Genomic DNA, 17,235 nt, shown 5'->3' with positions numbered 1-17,235 from the left:
TTTGTGACGAGCGGCTCCGTCACGAGCATGCGAGCGCTGCTCGACCCCCCCCCCCGCCCACTTAGCGCTGCGGCGGAATTCCCGCCGCAGCGAAGGGGTTAATGTTTTGATTTTTGAAACCTAAATAAAATGCATTATCATTTAGAATGCCAATATCTTAAACTCGTTAAATGCGAGACCCATTGCATTGCAAATGCTTGTCTGGTGAAGCCGCAAGTAGTTTTCTCAGTCAGAACATATCCAAAGCTGACTGCAGATTTACAATCAGTTCAGAGACCGAAGACAGGCAAGTGCTGTGGTTGCTGTTGGTGGTGCAGTGGTTAGGATTGAGTCTGGGCCAGTTTATATATATCTATATAACAGATTACCAGCTCTGTGTACAGCCAAGGAGAGGAGGTTGTCGGAAAGCCAGAGACATGCAGCAGAGCGAACAACGCCGGGATGGACAGAACCTCTTCTTGCATAATCCACTTAATATTAGACAATCCCATTCCTTACTTCCGAAGTGCTTCCCAGGTTTCAGGTCATGTGAGTTGTTGAATAGGCTGGGAGTTGGTTGGCTGGCGCGACACCTGTTGTTCATGCAGCAAATGTATCCTTTGCCCAAACCCCAGGGCACTTTTTTTACAACAATAAACTAGGTGTAAAGCAGAAAGGAAAATGCAGAGAAGACCTGAACCAAATGCCAGAGCACTCGTTGATCAAAACAAAACGGGCGAGCCACGCATTTTGTAAATATTACGCAAGCCGCCATTGCAAATAAAACAAGAAAAATTAGACAAAAATGGGTGCAGTGAGGGCTGAAATATAAAGCACTTCGCCCCTGTTGAAAAGATGAAAGCTGGCGCTGTGCACATGCTGCCGCTATTGTATTAGGGCTGCCTGCATGTTTTACAGTGCAAAGATGAAAGCGGATGTGCTGAATCAGTCGTGGCTGCCATTGATTAACATAACGCGCTTGGCGCGTTGCATGTAGTGCCTGCAGGACCAGACACTAATTAAAGAAAAATACTGCTTACAAACAAAAATAGACGTACCATGTAACAATAGGAAGTAAAAGGGCCAGTCGTTATGGGCGGTAACAAATGTAGACAAGGCAGTACCAAGTAGGGACTAACAAGCGTATTTACATATCAGAAGCCACCATTTAAGAAGTACCATGACTCAAGCCAATGACAAATATGGGAGGAGAGTGGACCGGGCTTCTACTGCATACCCTAATACAGCATGCCTCGCAGAGTGAGTAGTGCATGCGTGCTACCGCCAGGCTCAACCTCAAAAAAGTGAAATGTTGGAGAAAGCAAGGCCCTACAGCAAATGTTTTTTTATAATGTCTAGAAAGAATGTAGGTGATAATTTACAATTTTGTTTATTTTTTTTTATAAAGGCCACTCCATGTCCAAAAGAACCAAATAAAGAAATGATTAACGATGGAGCTTCCTGGACAATCATTAGTACAGACAAAGCTGAATATACCTTCTATGAGGGAATGGGACCTGTTCATGCACCAGTAACACCTGTGCCTGTTGTAGAAAGTCTTCAGGTAAGTTTAGTTATGTTTAGTAGATAAAATAGTCAAATACAAAAATTACAAGCCTTCAGTCTATGGCTGCAGTGGTTTCTCTTTAGTTGGGATTACACTGGCATCAGTTCAGGATCATTTATTTGGGGATATACATTTTATGTATTTTCCCATATCCTGAGACTATTATCCACAAAACGAATATGGCAGTTAGCAAAGCATTAAAGGCTGTGCATAGATTCTGACAGCCATGTATCTGTATCTCTGAACTGTGATGATTATCAAAAATGTCATATCTCATGTATCAACCAAGAAGACATTATCCATGCATTCCTTTTATTTCTGAGTTTAAGGATTTAGCTTCTAAAGATGATGATATTCCAAAACAAACATGTCTGGTTTTAAAATGCAGCATTAACCAACTCATTACCTATATTTGTAGAGTACTTTATACTTAGGGATCTTTGTGTCCAAAAGTATAATTTGAAAAGGATGCAATTCTTGATCCATAAACTCTGGCATCCTTTTCTGCTTTCAGAGACCATTATTTCTAAAAAATAGAAAATAAAAGAAATGCCCTTGACTTCTGTATAATACCTTGACAGACAGCCTTGATAGCCTTGCATATAAAGAGTTGCAGTGGTCTAGCCTTGAAATAATGGCACCGCCTACTACTAATATTTTTTGTGCAGACAAGAGGGTCAGATTTTGCAAATTTTCTTTATCTATAAGGAACAGTTCTTAGTTGCAATTCTGACTCCTTTGACAGAGGTCAAAATATGCCCACATATTTAACCACTGTTGATGTCTGAGTACATCGAACAAGTAAATGCCAGAGGAGAAGACCTATATAGAGGGGACTGTGTTCCTCAAGGAAGCCAGTGTCATCTGTGGTGTTAATGCAAATCTGGATTGCATTGGTGTTGGATTGTATAATCTCCTTGAACCTAATTAGAACCATGAACATAATGGATAAAAGTATGAGGACGGTTGTATGTCACTATCCTATAGAAAACACCTGTCTGACATAAATATAGTGTCCTAAATATTGTTTACTAAAAATCATTCCACAGGGTGCAGATTTACAGTTATTAACTTTATGGAGGCACTATTTGTTTTGGGTAATTTTAGGACACAACATTTTTGCAGTCCATGAGGATATGGATGATAACACATACTGGGAGACTCTGTAGTCCAAGCTTGTTTGATCAAATGCTGGTGATGTTGCAACAGAAGAGGGCTCAACCAGGGAAAAGTGAAAGTAGAAGCAATATATGCCATGCTAACCTTGTTCCGAAGTGCCTGGTGATCAAACATATCAAGTTTGGAGGTCCAGAAGTTCCAATAGTATTCAATGATCTTCATACACCCACCCCACAGTGTCGTACCAGAGAGTCAATAACACTGTCCATGGTTGGGCAGCAGACTGACTGAAACAGGGAAAAACTGAACTGCGACTCCAAGAAAGGCTACATGGCCTTCTGCTAGTCTCAAAAAGTTTTTGTGCATATTATAAATGTTCAATTTTTCTTCCGTTTTTTAAAAATTCTTTTTATTAACACATACAAAAAAAAATTAAATGCATCAGGTGACAATCGAAAACACAGCATCTATTTATACATCTTCCTTTCTTCAAAATACACATCCATGCCCTTCAACACTCTGGGCCCCTTCATTCCGTGCTACTGGTGCCGCCCGGGACTGTGGTATTTTGACCTCTCAGGGCCCCTCTTTAGGTACACTTGCTTTGAGTACTTCCACAAATTGCAGTGATATTTCTACTACTTCACCAGTCGTTCGGCCCCCTGTACCACACTCTCTGGCAATAGTCTACCTCAATACTCGCTCGCTGGTGAAGCATCAGCTTGATATATTTCAGCTGTTGGACGATAATAAAGTAGATATCCTTCTCCTTTCGGAGACTTGGTTAACTGATGACTCTACCCCGGACATCCTCACTGCTATTCCCACAGGCTACTATATCTTACAATCTAATAGGGCAGTCGGGAGAGCAGGAGGGGGGTTGCAGCTATTATTCGCTCTCAGCATAAGTTTACTACCCTTGAAACTTCTACTCTCCCTAAAACTGACATTCTCACTCTGAAATTTACCTCCCCATGGTCTTCTTTTATTTGTGTCCTTGTCTATAGACCTCCTGACTATATGCCCCTTTTCTCCCAGCAGTTTGGCGACTTTGTTTCTCGGCTAACTATTAATTCCGCCAAAATTCTCATCATTGGCGATTTTAATTATTGGCCGTCAGATCCTCGTGAAACCAGTCTTTCTGAAGAATTCACTGATCTCTTACTCGGTCTGAATTGCAATCAGCATATTACAGTGGCCACTCATAGCAAAGGCCATACCCTTGATCAAGTTTGGACGGCCAATCTTGACATTTCCCTTCCTTCAGTGTATCCCTGCTCTGGGTCTGACCATTCTTTTATTTCTTTTTCCCTCAATTTCACTCCGCCTATCCACCCTACTCTTACTACCAATTTTATCGCGCGTAACTGGAAACGAGCTAACCTTGCAGAATTCCATTCCATTCTAGCCACGACAGCCCCCAGGGACCTGACCTCGACGTCTGCCCAGGCTAATGCCCTTGAGCAGTGACTGGTACATGCTAGCGATATAGTGGCCCCGTTAAGAACCATTAAAACCAAACGTCCTCATGACGCTCAGCGGTGGTTCACTGATCAACTGAAATTGGACAAACTTGCCCTCCACCAAGCTGAGCGCCGTTGGAGGCGTAACTACGACCCTGCATCAAAAACTGCATATGTTGACCTATTAAAACAGTATAAAAAATCTATCTTACTGGCCAAAACCTCTTACTTTTCTCAGAAAATTCTGGATTCTGCCTCTAAGGCTAAGGACATTTTTTCAATTGTTGAGGAACTCACCTTGCCAGACCATCTTACTGTCAAACCCCAACCCACAGAAGCCCTCTGTGATTCCCTCAATTCATTTTTCATCGACAAAATTATCACCATTAAAAACAACATCCCTCTTCCTTCTTCTCCCACTCCTCCTTCTTTACCCCCTATGAACCCCTGTCGTTTTGATGTCTTCCCTCCTATTTCCTCAACGGAGTTGATCTCCTTGCTACACACGTTGAGCTCGGGCTCCCCTAATGACTGCTGTCCCCCTCAAATTCTTAAAGCAGTCTTCCTGGCCTGTCCTGACCCCCTGCTGGAACTTCTTAACAACTCGCTCGCCACAGGCATAGTCTCGGATTCTTTTAAACAGGCGGTTGTAGTTCCTATACTAAAAAAGCCTGGTGCCGATCCTTCTGTCCTGAGTAATTATCGGCCGATCTCCCTCCTCCCCTATCTGGGGAACATTTTGGACACCTATGTCATTCGCTGCCTCAGCGCATTCATTGAGGGTTCTTCCTTTTTGGATAACCAGCAAGCCGGCTTCAGACCAGCTCATTCTACCGAAGCTGTCATCGTGGCCGTGATGGATGTGCTGATGCAAGGCGCCGATAAGAACATTGCCCAGGCACTTGTTCTACTAGATCTGTCAGCCGCCTTTGACACGGTCGATCATGCTATCTTGATCGACCGTTTCAATAATGCGGGTATTTAGGGCATGGCTCTAACTTGGATCAGATCTTTTTTGCACCAGTCAGTTCATCTGTCCACTTTCCCTGCCCCTTATTCCTCTCTTTCTTGTGGAGTCCCTCAGGGCTCTGCTCTTTCGCCTCTTTTATTTAATCTTTACATGCAACCTCTTATAGCTTTCCTCCGTCACACCCCGGTTACTATTTTTAATTATGCGGACGATTTACAGTTGATTTTCCCTGTTGATCCCTCTCCCTCCTCCTGTGCCAATTTCCAATCCACCATGCTTGCCATCTCTGAGTGGATGCATTTTAGTCAGCTGAAGCTTAATCCCAACAAGACTGAGTTAGTGTTGATAGGAGGGTTAGCTTCTGGCCCCCCTCCCTCGGACCCCCGCCTTGCCCTGTCAATTTGGTGAAGAGCCTAGGCGTAATTATATGCAGCGATCTGTCTATGAGGCCTCAAATTAATGCTGTTACATCTTCCTGCTTTTTTCATCTACGCAGGATTTGCAAAATTCGTAGGTTCCTTACTACTGAAGCACTCATACTTGTCATCATGGCTCTTGTCACCTCCCGTATTGACTACGCTAACTCCCTCTATGTTGGGATACCTGCGTACCATCTCCACCGGCTGCAGCTGGCGGCCAGACTGGTCTTCCATCAGCCCAAACACCAACACCTCTCGCCCCTGTTGAGGAGATTGCACTGGCTCCCAGTGGCCTCTCGTTGCATGTTTAAACTGGGCTGCACTGTTTTTAAGGCTCTCATCGATCTTGCCCCTGCTTTCATCACTTCTAGCCTCGCATTTCCTCAAGAGATCTCCGGTCCACTTTTCACAACTTGCTAACTATACCAAGGTATAAACGCAAAAAGCATGGAGGCTTATGTTTCTCTTTTCTGGCCCCCACACTGTGGAATTCCCTCCCGATTCCACTCACACTCTGCCCCAGTTATACTTGCTTCCGCAAACTACTTAAAACCCATCTCTTTCAATTAGCTTATGAGTAACCCTGCTGTTCTGTTTCCCCGCAATTGTCTGTGAGCGCCATGAAACTGTCTGGTGACTGTGCGCGGTATAAATATTTTTAACATAACATCGTGAAGTTTCTCAGGGATCAATGGGAATCCAACACTGCAGTATCTTCATTTACAGCTGGGGTAGCACAAACCTCTCCTCTGTGGCTATTCCAAGCTCCCCAGATTTTCCCCCATTTACCGGGCCCCCCCTGGCAACATATAGTGACCTTTCTCTAAACATGCACCAATCTAAATCTTCCATCCATTTTCCAATCTGGGGGGTCTGGGTGGCTCCCTATTGCTGAGCGATGTTGCGTTTGGCTACCGCACATGCCAGGGTAACCCATTGCTTCCCGTGTGTATTCAGATCTGTCGGCTCCCAGACATTGAGGATTCAGCGTCGCACCTCCAACCCCAATTCCACTCCCATCACTTCCCGTATCTTGTCATGTACTTTGACCCAGTAGCTCTGTATGTCAGTACAGTTCCATAATGTATGCATGAACGTTCCGGTTTCCCCACATCCCCTTCGGCACTCTCTATTCACAGCCAACCCCATTCGCACCAGTCTAGGTCCTGTAACGTAGGAACGATGGAGGATCTTCAATTGCAACAACCTGAGTCTCATCTGTATGGCCACTACTCTCGGAGAAGAAACGGCCTCTCTCCAGTCTTCATCGTCCAATACTAGGCCATCAGCACCCCATTGTTCCCTGATGGTTACAAGTGGGTCCTCGGTGTGATTAATACGTTTTTTATAAATCAAAGAAATTGTTTTGGTTGGAAGATGACCGTCCAACACTCGGTCTTCTAATGGAGAAGCCTCTGGGGGCGTAGCTCCACGGGGAATATTAATAAGCAACGCATGTCTAACCTGTGTGTATCGGTACCGCTTACTCTCCTGCAGTTGGTGTCGTTTCTGCAGGGCGTCAAAGGTAAGGATCCCGTCTGTCCCCCACACGTCTTCGACCTGAGAGATCCCGATGAGATCCCATCTGTCAAAGCCCTTCGTCTTCCACAAACTTCCCAAGCCTTCCGAATTCCATAGCGGCGTAGCCAAAGTTATTCTCCCATTCCATTTAAGAGACCGATTAGCCTCATGCCACACCTGTACCGCATGTGCTGCCGGCCCGACCAGGGGAAACCGCCCCCTTCTGGCATAGAGAGCTCTTGTATATTTACTGCCTGGAATCTGACCACGGTCCATCGCATATCTGGGGTCTAGCGGCAATCCATAGATGGCTTGATTAATCGCCGCCAGCTGGGAGGCCCAGTAATACTTCTGGAGGTCTGGCAGGCCAATTCCCCCATCGTACCAGGGCAGCACAAGCTTGGAAAACGCAGAAGCTGTCTCTGAAGTGACTCTATTTCCTTGAAATATGAGGGGGGCACCGGGTCAGATGTGTTTTGGACCGCATATAGGAAATGGGGAAGGGCCATCATTTTAAACAGTACAGCGCGACCTAACAGGGAGAGTGGCAATGATTTCCATCTCGCCACATCCTTCCGGAATCTGGCCAATGGAGGCACCAAGTTCTTATCATATCTTATCTTTGGATCCATTGTCACGAATATGCCCAAATACCGAAACCCCACTGACTCCACCTTCACCGGGCAGTTTGTAGGGACATCTGTGGGATCACCGCTAATAACAAAGAGGACTGACTTCGTCCAATTAATGGCGAAGCCAGAGTACCTCCCGAATATAGCAAGGACATCCAGAAATACAATCAGTGAGGTCCTGGGGGTTTTAAGATACAACAGGATGTCGTCAGCGTAAAGCGATATTTTATCTTCCCACTCAGCCGTCCACCTCAGCCCTCAAATTGACCTGTCCCATCGGACTCACGCCGCCAGCGGCTCAAATGCCAGCTCAAACAACATTGGGGAGAGAGGACATCCTTGTCTAGTGCCCCTTCCCAAAGGGAAATCAGCCTACCTATGATTGTTCACCACCACTCTGGCCAGGGGACCAGAATACAGGAGACGGATCCAACCCACAAATTCCGGTCCAATACCCATCTTACCAAAGACTGCGAAGAGATACGGCCTCTCGACTCTATCGAAGGCCATGGTAGCATCCAATGATAACAGGGCTGCCGGTTCATGTGTTTTTGATGCACCTCCGAGAATCCCATGCAACCTACGTATATTGGAGAAGTGTGGCTCACTGGTTACAGGAGGCAGACCTGGAAGCAGAGGTCAGCCCGGGACCAGGGTTCAATTCCCGGCTCGCTGGGGTCTTGAGTCCTAAAATGCCCAGGGACTCGACAATTCTCGCTCCGGTGCCTACTCGATTCACGGGTTCACACTCTGCGAATCTGGGCAAAAGCTTGCTTAATATCCTCAACGGCCCCTCGCAGCGGGATGCCTGGCTTTCTCCTTGCGGATACCCTGCCGGGGTTATCTCGCAGGGGAATACCAGGATGGGTTCCCTAAGCAAGCGCTTAGAAACCGCTTGGTGATTTGCGCTATATAAATTCCTGTACATTTACATTTACATATATTAAGGGCTGTATTACGGTGCGGCATAAAGCCGAACTGGTCCGGATGGACCAGGGTCGTAATGACCTTTACCAGTCTATTCGCCAATAATTTTGCCAGCACCTTTGGTTCAGCGTTCAAAAGTGAAATTGACCGATAAGAGGAGCACTCCATCCTCTGCCTACCATCCTTATGAATAAATATAATATTAGCTATTCGCTGATCATATGGAAGTTGACCCTCGTCCCTACTCTCAAGAAACATTTCTCCATATGTTGCGGATCTGTTATTATACATGAGCCTTCCGCCTGTAACTCCGGCAACAATCGCAATGCCCACTCCCCCTTTTTCAGCCACGCAATCAATTTCCCAGCTTTGTCACCGTGTTCATAAGTCCTACTCTGGGTATCCGCTTGTTGCATCTTGGCCCTACCTCTGGCTAGACTCCTGTATTCATCTCTGAGGAGTCTCAATCGGTGCATCTTCTCTGGAGCGGCGTCCATCGACACCTCCCTCTCCAAGGCCAACAACTCTGCCTCCACCTTATCAACCTCTGCCCGGCTCTTCCTCTTCTTTCCCGAGATTATCGATGATACTTCCCCTCTAATGACGGTTTTGTATGCTTCCCACAGGGAGCGTTTTGATTCCACTGTGCCTACATTATTCTGGAAATATACTTCAGTAATTTGTATAATCTCCTTCTTAGTGTCAGGGTCTCTCAACCGCCAGGCGCTGATGGCGGCAATTCTAGTCACAACTCCCAGACCCAACTCGACGTTAAGCCAGAACGGCGAGTGATCAGATACCCCCCTAGCCAGATGACGCACTTCTCGGATCCATGCAAACTGTGACGCCGGTACCAAGACATAATTATCCTCGAGATGGAGTTATGCCCTGCTGAGGCATGCGTGTATTGTATTTCACCAGGGTGTTTCATTCTCCACCCATCAGCAAGCCCAGTGGTCTCTACAAAATCCGATAACCACTGCCGGGATGGCGGCAGAATTCGAGCAGGATGTTTATCTACTTCACCTTTCATTACAGCATTAAAGTCTCCTCCCACAATCAGCATCCCAACAGGCAAAGTTAAACAAAAATTTACACAGGTCACGAAAGGTGTCAGCCTCTAGGGCCGATGGGACATACACAGACAAAAATGTAACAGTTCTCCCCTCCCACAACCCAGAGACCCCAATGTATCTACCTCGGTTGTCCGCCCATGTGGCCTGAATGGTCAGTGGAAAGGAGTTTTAAAAAAGTATCCCCACCCCCCTTGACCCAGTGGTGAATCCTGCTTGCGCCACTAGCCTGTACCCCCCTTTATGTAATGCTATACAACGCTTACCCATAAGATGCGTCTCCTGCAACACCACCACATCCGGTGAGTGCCTCCTAATCAACTGGCTAACCTTTCCTCTTTTAATCTTATCCTCTAGCCCCTTCACGTTCAAACGGAGCGTGGCAATCCCCAATCCCTGTTTACCAGAAGACATGATAATACTTCATTTCTAATTCTGTCGATGACACCCGATGCAAAAGAAAAAGACAAACATTAAAATCAATGTATAAACAAAAAACAACCTGAAACTCAAAATAACTAAAAATTCTAAACCCCCATCCCCCCACCCTGCACCCCTGCATGTAGCTTACGCTCATCCCCAACTAGCAGTGTGCCTGTCACTCCTAATCTAATCTATAGGTAACTAAAAGTAGAAAACAGAGGAGTGCGTTGCAGTCCCGCCAACCCACCCACCCGACTCATCGTAGCCACCCCTGTACTTTTCAATTCACCAAAATAACTTGCTAGACTCAGTTAGGCAGGGAATCCAATTATGTGCCCCCTTCAAACCTACAGCCACTTACTACAAATAATAGCCCCTTTACAGCCCCGCAGTTACAAAATCATTGTTCATCCGCCTCCGCTTGGTCTTGAGTCCCAGAGCCTGGCCCTTGGGCATTCTCCAACCAGTCCGTTGCCACTTCAGGATTGTCAAAGAATCAGGCCTTCCCGTTGAGCTCTACTCTAAGGCGGGCTGGAAACAGCATGGCGTACTTTATACCCTTGTCTCTCAGCTTCTTTTTAACCGCCAAAAACCCCTGCCGTTGCTTTTGCACCATTTGAGTAAAGTCCGGGAAGAATAAGAATGCCGCATTCTCAAATCTCAGTGGAGCCGCAGCTCGAGCCGTCTGAAGGATCACATCCCTGTCCCGGAAATTGAGGACTCTAGCAATCATAGAACGGGGGTTCGCCCCTGGTCGAGGTCTTGCACCCGAGACCCTGTGGGCACGCTCAACCGTAAAAAAGTTGCTAAGACCTTTAGGTTTGAGATGATTAAGAAAAAGATTTTCAACGAATAGATCTGGCATTGGACCCTCTGACTTCTCCGGCACTCCCAGTATACGAATGTTATTGTGTCTTGCCCGTCCTTCATAATTGTCAAGTTTCCGGTCTGTAAGATCCCTGGAGGCCCTAAGGTCACGCACCTCTTGCTGCAACAAGTTAACATAGTCTATGAGGCAGCAGTCTTGACCTCCAGCGATTTGACTTTCTCACTTGTTTTGTGAGATCCGCTATCAACCCCACCTCGATTGTGACGGTATCCAGTTTATTGTCTAAGGCCTCCATTTTCTGGCCCAAGGATGTCTGAACTCCAGTTATGGCAGTCATGAGATCTGTCAGTGTCGGCTCTTCGCTTGCAGGAGTGTCCTCGGCTCCCCCGTGGGGCCCCTTTTCAAATCGAGCAGAGATCCTTTAGGCAAGGTATAGCGATCCAATTTGTTAGATTAGATGTGTCTGGCCCCTCTAGTGGACTTGGGCAGGGATTTATCCGAGTCCGCCTTCGCCGCCATCTCAACCTCCGAAGGCCAGTACTCCTTCTCCACGTCCGTCGCCGAGATCGCAATGTCTCCGCCAGTCCCCAATATCCAGCGACGGGCTGTCACCAATCTCACCGCACACTCCTCCGCTAGGCCCAATCCAGTAACCAATTCAGGCCTCTACTCTCAGATCGTGTCCCGCCGGTAGAGGTGTATCCTTAGTCTGAAGTCAGACCCCACTGTCAGAGCCTTCCCGACGGACAATTGTTGTGGTTGGCGCAACAATTAGGCAACAGAGACTATCCGCGCTCCAGGGGGGCCTAGCCCGCGCTGTACAATAAATCACTAGCCCCCATCAAGCAGTTCACAGGACGTCCAGCATCCATCGGGGACTCCCAACCATCGACAATCGGGCCGACCCAATGAGCAGCGCACGTCTGCGTCTTACTGTTGTTGCCCAGTCAATAGTCTTGCGCTGATGGACCTGCTAGACACCTCGAGGCAGCTCTCTTTCACGCCTCCGGGGGTCCAACACACAGTCAGACAGGCTGATCTCATGGGCTGCCTTATTAATGCGCCCCACTGCTGTTGTATGTCACTTATTTCTGTGATGTGGGGTCCTATGAATATCGCGAGGCAATCGCAGCACATTTACCAAAGCAGTCCGACTCCTTCAGGGCCATAGTGTAGCTGCGCCCCTCCACCTATGCCCAGCTGATGATCCCGCGCCGCAGGGCCCACCAGATGTTCCGGGGCGATCGCTGTTTGTTTTTCCCTCCACCGCGCCCCACTCACCACCAGATGGGCAGACCCCGGGGTCAGCTCCGTGCCCCTATGCTGCCGCCCGGCCAATGCTCCGACGATGCGAGGCTCAGCAGCACTTGCGGAGCATTTTCTTCGTGGCCTCCAGCCGAGCCGACCTCTGCAGCCGATGTTGTGCTACTTGCGGGCGGGTACACCGCCACTCGAGGCCCCGGCTTCTCAGTCCGGTAGACCACAATCTTCAGAGCGGCGTTTCTCAGCCGCCGGACCTCGGGGACGGCTCAAATCTTCGCCCGTGGGCACCACTTCGATTCCCCCACCCGGGAGTGAGGTCAGGACTGAGGATAAATGACAGGATGGTGAGCCAGGAGGGTTGGTTCGGTGGAGCCGGTCCCTAAGCGGCCATCTTGGTCGCTGGCGCGGCTCCTCCTTCTTCTTCAGTGTTAAGCTGTAAAATATTGGAACAGTGTCCTTGAATTTTTAAATTGCTGTTGTTGGTTTTCCTCCGGTGACACGCCTGCAGCCTCTTTGCCGACCAAAGACTCCTCATTGAAAAGCATTGGGCGCCCAACATTGAATTTGCTCCCTGCAACTGGCCGCTCTGGTGCCGCTGGTGGTGCATGTTTGGTGCTGCTTTGTGGCCCCACGTGCCTGGGCTAACTCCCAAAGCCTGGCCCCTGCAACAGATTAACCTACCCGCAACCAGTGTGGCTCCAGGCCCCCCGCCCTGTCTCCATTGGAAAGCATTGGGTACTCTGATTTTGACCTCTGCACCCCGCCGCCCCTGTGTCGCAGTGTTGCTACTTATCTGACCCTTGCTGACTTTTGGCTCCGAAGACTGAAATTGTAGGTTCGATACTTAACTGTTTAACCTTAATATTGTATTCCCCATATGATAACGATAACATTGAACAGTGTGAAAAAACTTTCTAAGTGTCGATTTTTGAAAGTGAAAAGTATTTTTAATTAAAAACCTACTTACCTTATTATGAAGACCTGGGTCTTAAAATAAAGAACAAAGTATAACTTTATAAAATTGATCTAGAGTCGTGTGTCCATTGTTGAACATGTGTGTGCAATAAATGTGTTACACTTCTCTATGTTAGGCCTAAGGCTAATCATCCACACTACCAATAATATAGCACCTTGGGCCCTTTACACTTTTTCTTTTGGTTCAACTTTGTTTTATTGACATTTGCAGTGCAGCGGAAGTCATACAATACAATTCTTATATGCCCCCCTGGAACGTCTCTAGGAGACCCATTCCCCAACCCTTCCCCTAGTAACAATTCAAACTGCCCCCAGTTCTTTAGGGTAGCATTTGTCCTTGGATGCTTGAGTAGGCTTGGGCGCTATTGGTCCTCTGCCCATCCGCTTCTGAATGCCTAATATAGGAAATAACCCCCCCTCCCCCTAACACTCCCCCTCAAACACCCCCCACCCCTCCCCCCCAACGGTGTACCATAACCTTGCTGTTTGAGAGCTCTGTGTTTGAGGGCTGCCATGTGTCTAGGCTTTAGGGGAGTCTTCTGGGGCTGACGTGTCTGTAAGTCGCAGGAGTCAAAGATATTTTGGGCACGTAACTTCGTTGAATTCCATCGCTAGGAGGGATAGGATTGGCCGCCAAACAGTGGCTAAGGTTGCCGTTAATTGTGTGAGATTGGCTTGAATCCGCTCCATGCCCACTATGTACCAAAGTTTGTGAAGCCAGCCCATACGTGTGGGGCGAGTTTGTGTTCCCCAGAGCGATATGATGTGTTGAACAGTTGCCCTCATGGCCAGCCCCATCTTTCTCCCCCTGATTGATTTCAATGGGAATGTGAATGCGTTGGGTAGCCCTAAAAGTGTGTAGGCAGGGAATCGGGGAATTTCCGTTTCAAATTGTTTGTCAATATCGTTAAGGACTGCCATCCAATAATCCGTCACTTCCCTGCACTCCCATAAAAGGTGGGTCAAGGTGCCGTCCCGGTCACATCCCCTCCAGCATGTTGGGCTGCTGTCGGGATTGCCTCTATTTAGCCTGACAGGTGTCAGGTACCAAAAAGTCACGACCTCAACCGCTGTTTCCCTGCTAGCAGTGTTTTTGGCTGTGTGGTTGACCCTATATTATATGGCTTGCCATTCTTATCCAGATAGGTTTCTCCCTAGCTCATTTTCCCATTGTTTCTGGCTGGCCGATTGCCGCGAGGGGACCGATCATATTGTAAAGCTTTGTGATCATGTGTCGGTCAGTATCTTTGGTAAGGAGCAACTTTTCGTAGGCCGTCAGTTTTCTGCCGACTAGGGGGCGGATCTCAGGCTGTGTCAACCAGTGTCGAAGTTGAAAGCATTGGTAGCGTTGTGGGGCTTTAAGGTCATACAATTCCGTGAGGTCGGAGAGCTGAATGAATCATTCGAGGTCGAATAAATGACCCGCTGACCTACAGTCCGAATTTCGCCACTGTTGGAACGCCCGCCCCTCCATTCCCGGTTCAAATTCTGGGTTGTCAAATAGAGGAGTAAAAGGTGAAGGAAAGGTAGTAAGCCCCCTCTTGGCCGCCACTGTATCCCATACCCCCAGCAACGTACAAGTGATGGGGGGATTTATTGAGGTAGGCCGTTCTGTCTGATCGTTTCAAGAAGGGAATCTTCCAGAGAGATGTTTGTGCCATCGCTCTGTCCTGGAAAAGCCATCTCTTCTCAGATTCGGGGCGTCTCCACTCTATCAAGTACCGTAGTTGCGACGCCTAAAAGTACAGCAGCAAATTAGGAATTAGGTCTTTTCGCATCCCCAGTCGTTTCCTGGCCCATATAAAATGCTGCACTGCGTCCTGCAACTTCTGTATAGTTCCCATGGGGGAACTTACTGGTATGGTCTGAAATACATATAGGATTTTGGGTAAGATGGACATCTTTACTGCCGCAACACGGCCAAGTAGTGATAAGGGTTGCTGTTGCCATCTCCTCGGGTCGCCCTGTATTTGGGAAGTGAGATCCGAGTAGTTCCGAGTGACTGTTTGAGGGGTGGACAGGGCCAGCGTTATCCCCAAGTATGGTATGGAGGTGTGAGGCAGAAGGCCCCTGTATACTGGGGATGTTCCATCGACCTTTTGAGTGTTGCGACCCAAAGGAAGGAGCAGAGATTTCCCCTTATTCATTTTGAAACTGGACACCCTCCCGAAGGCCTCCAGTTCCCTTAGGAAGGCGGGCACTAACTGTGTGGGGTTATCTAGCGCCACCAGAATGTCGTCGGCGTACAGGCCAATGATTTGTGGCCCCCCCCGAAGGTGCTGCCCACTATGTTGGGATTATCTCTATTCCGCTGTGCTAGGCGTTCAACATAGAGCGCACATAGGAGGGGTGAGAGTGGGAATCCCTGTCTCGTGTGTCTCCTAATGTCAAATGGCTGTGAGCCTATGCCATTAACGCAAATCGTTGCTCGGGGTTTGTCGTAACAGCTGGCGACCCATGCCCTAAAGTGGTCCCCAATTCCAAAATGCGCCATTGTTTTATCTAAGGAACCCCAGTCTACCCTGTCAAATGCCTTTTCGGCGTCTAACGATAGGAGCGGAGCATCTGATTCGTTGTAGTGAGCCTTATTGTTAGAACTGGGATTTCTGGTTGGCTAAGGCTTTCACCAAAGCCAGGCAGAAACCACCATTCTAGTCAGGGCAAGGGAGTCACACGCCAAGATAACCCCTGCTCACCTCTTGGTAGCTTAGTCCGAGCAGACAGGCTTATCCCAGAGGCAATTTGAAAAGCATTTGCGCACGCACACAACAGCAACAACATTCTAGGCACACCACAAAAGGAATTCCACACAAGGTTATATAAAAATAACTTTTGTATTGTCAAAACACATCAGATAGTAATCACACAATATACATTGTGCCAACTGGCACGGGCAATATTCACAAGGGATTATTTACACCAGGACAGGGCCTCGTGGGCCACTGTCCGACTCAACACTTAGCGGAAATAGCACTTCTAGAACATAGAATAAGTGTATCACAAAATAACAATTCTAGACCCCAACCAGTAACCACTGGTAACAGGTAGGTACACACTACGCAATACTAATAACCATAGGCCTAGATCACGCATGGGCACATAACCTCTCTAGTATAACATACTAGGCAAACCAAACATTTAAGCATGAGAACACAGCTAGAGGAATCACAGGCATAATGGCATTGCACATTACGCCCATCTCACATTTATGCCTAACCATCATAAATATAGTAGGCCATCTCTCACTAGTCTAAACACATTAGACCCTCCCCCTAAGAATAAATCACATTTAGGGGCGTAACTCACAGTGAAGTAAAATCTCACTAACACCAACCTCCATAGGGAAAACCATCTCTAGAGGTATCAATACAGGGTGCATAAAACATACTAAAGGCATTACATTTCCTAGCACCACATCACTCAAGCCCATAAAACACTTTAGGCAAATACCATCATAACATAGTAAAATCACATTGCGCAAAAATCACATTAGGCAATTACCATCATAAACATAGTAAAATCACATTGCGCAAAAATCACATTAGGGCCTTGCGCCCTACCCACATACCAGCCCCCTGGCCTACTGGCCATCCCAAGAAGGGCTCAAATGCCCTGTGTCCAGAATGTCAGGGCGCGCTGCCAATGCAGCGCCAGTCAGGGGTGCGCCATCTGCACAAACCTAAACGTTGCAGCTGCCCACTAATTGCTGGGCAGCTGAGAGCAACAACAGGGCCTAAACTTTGCAGCTGGCACTAAGTGCTGTGCAGCTGTAGCAGGCCTGGCACCACTGTGCCATCTCTGTCCCTCCCAGGGACTCTCACTCAATTGCCCCTAAACGGTGCATCTGCCTACTAATTGCTGTGCAGCTGGGAAACAACAAAACTGCAACGGCCCCTCACTGACCCTAGAACAGAACTGTGCCCAAACGTTGGAGCTCTCAGGCTCTAGGCAACCACAAAAATGCGGCTTGGGCCCTCACTGGCCCTCTATAAACAAATGTCACCATCTGGAGCCATCTGGGCTCGGAAATAAGCAAATGGCCCCTTAACTAACTTAGGCCCAGTATAGGGAGCGC

The 17,235-nt window shown here is 47.7% G+C and overlaps 1 protein-coding gene across 1 annotated transcript in view; it reads left to right on the top strand.

Annotated features, from left to right (window-relative positions):
• RBPJ (recombination signal binding protein for immunoglobulin kappa J region) overlaps positions 1-17,235 on the top strand; it is a 310,932-nt gene that overhangs the window by 206,042 nt on the left and 87,655 nt on the right. Inside the window, exon 9 of the mRNA XM_086964005.1 lies at positions 1,388-1,543. Within this exon, the coding sequence (XP_086820131.1) occupies positions 1,388-1,543 (156 nt within the window). The remainder of the gene's footprint in view (positions 1-1,387; positions 1,544-17,235) is intronic.

The sequence above is a fragment of the Lissotriton vulgaris genome, chromosome 3_2, assembly GCF_964263255.1.
Source record: "Lissotriton vulgaris chromosome 3_2, aLisVul1.2, whole genome shotgun sequence".
Taxonomy (NCBI): Eukaryota; Metazoa; Chordata; class Amphibia; order Caudata; family Salamandridae; genus Lissotriton; species Lissotriton vulgaris.
The sequence above is the reverse complement of the archived record's forward strand: the minus strand, read 5'-3'. Positions and strand labels throughout refer to the sequence as shown.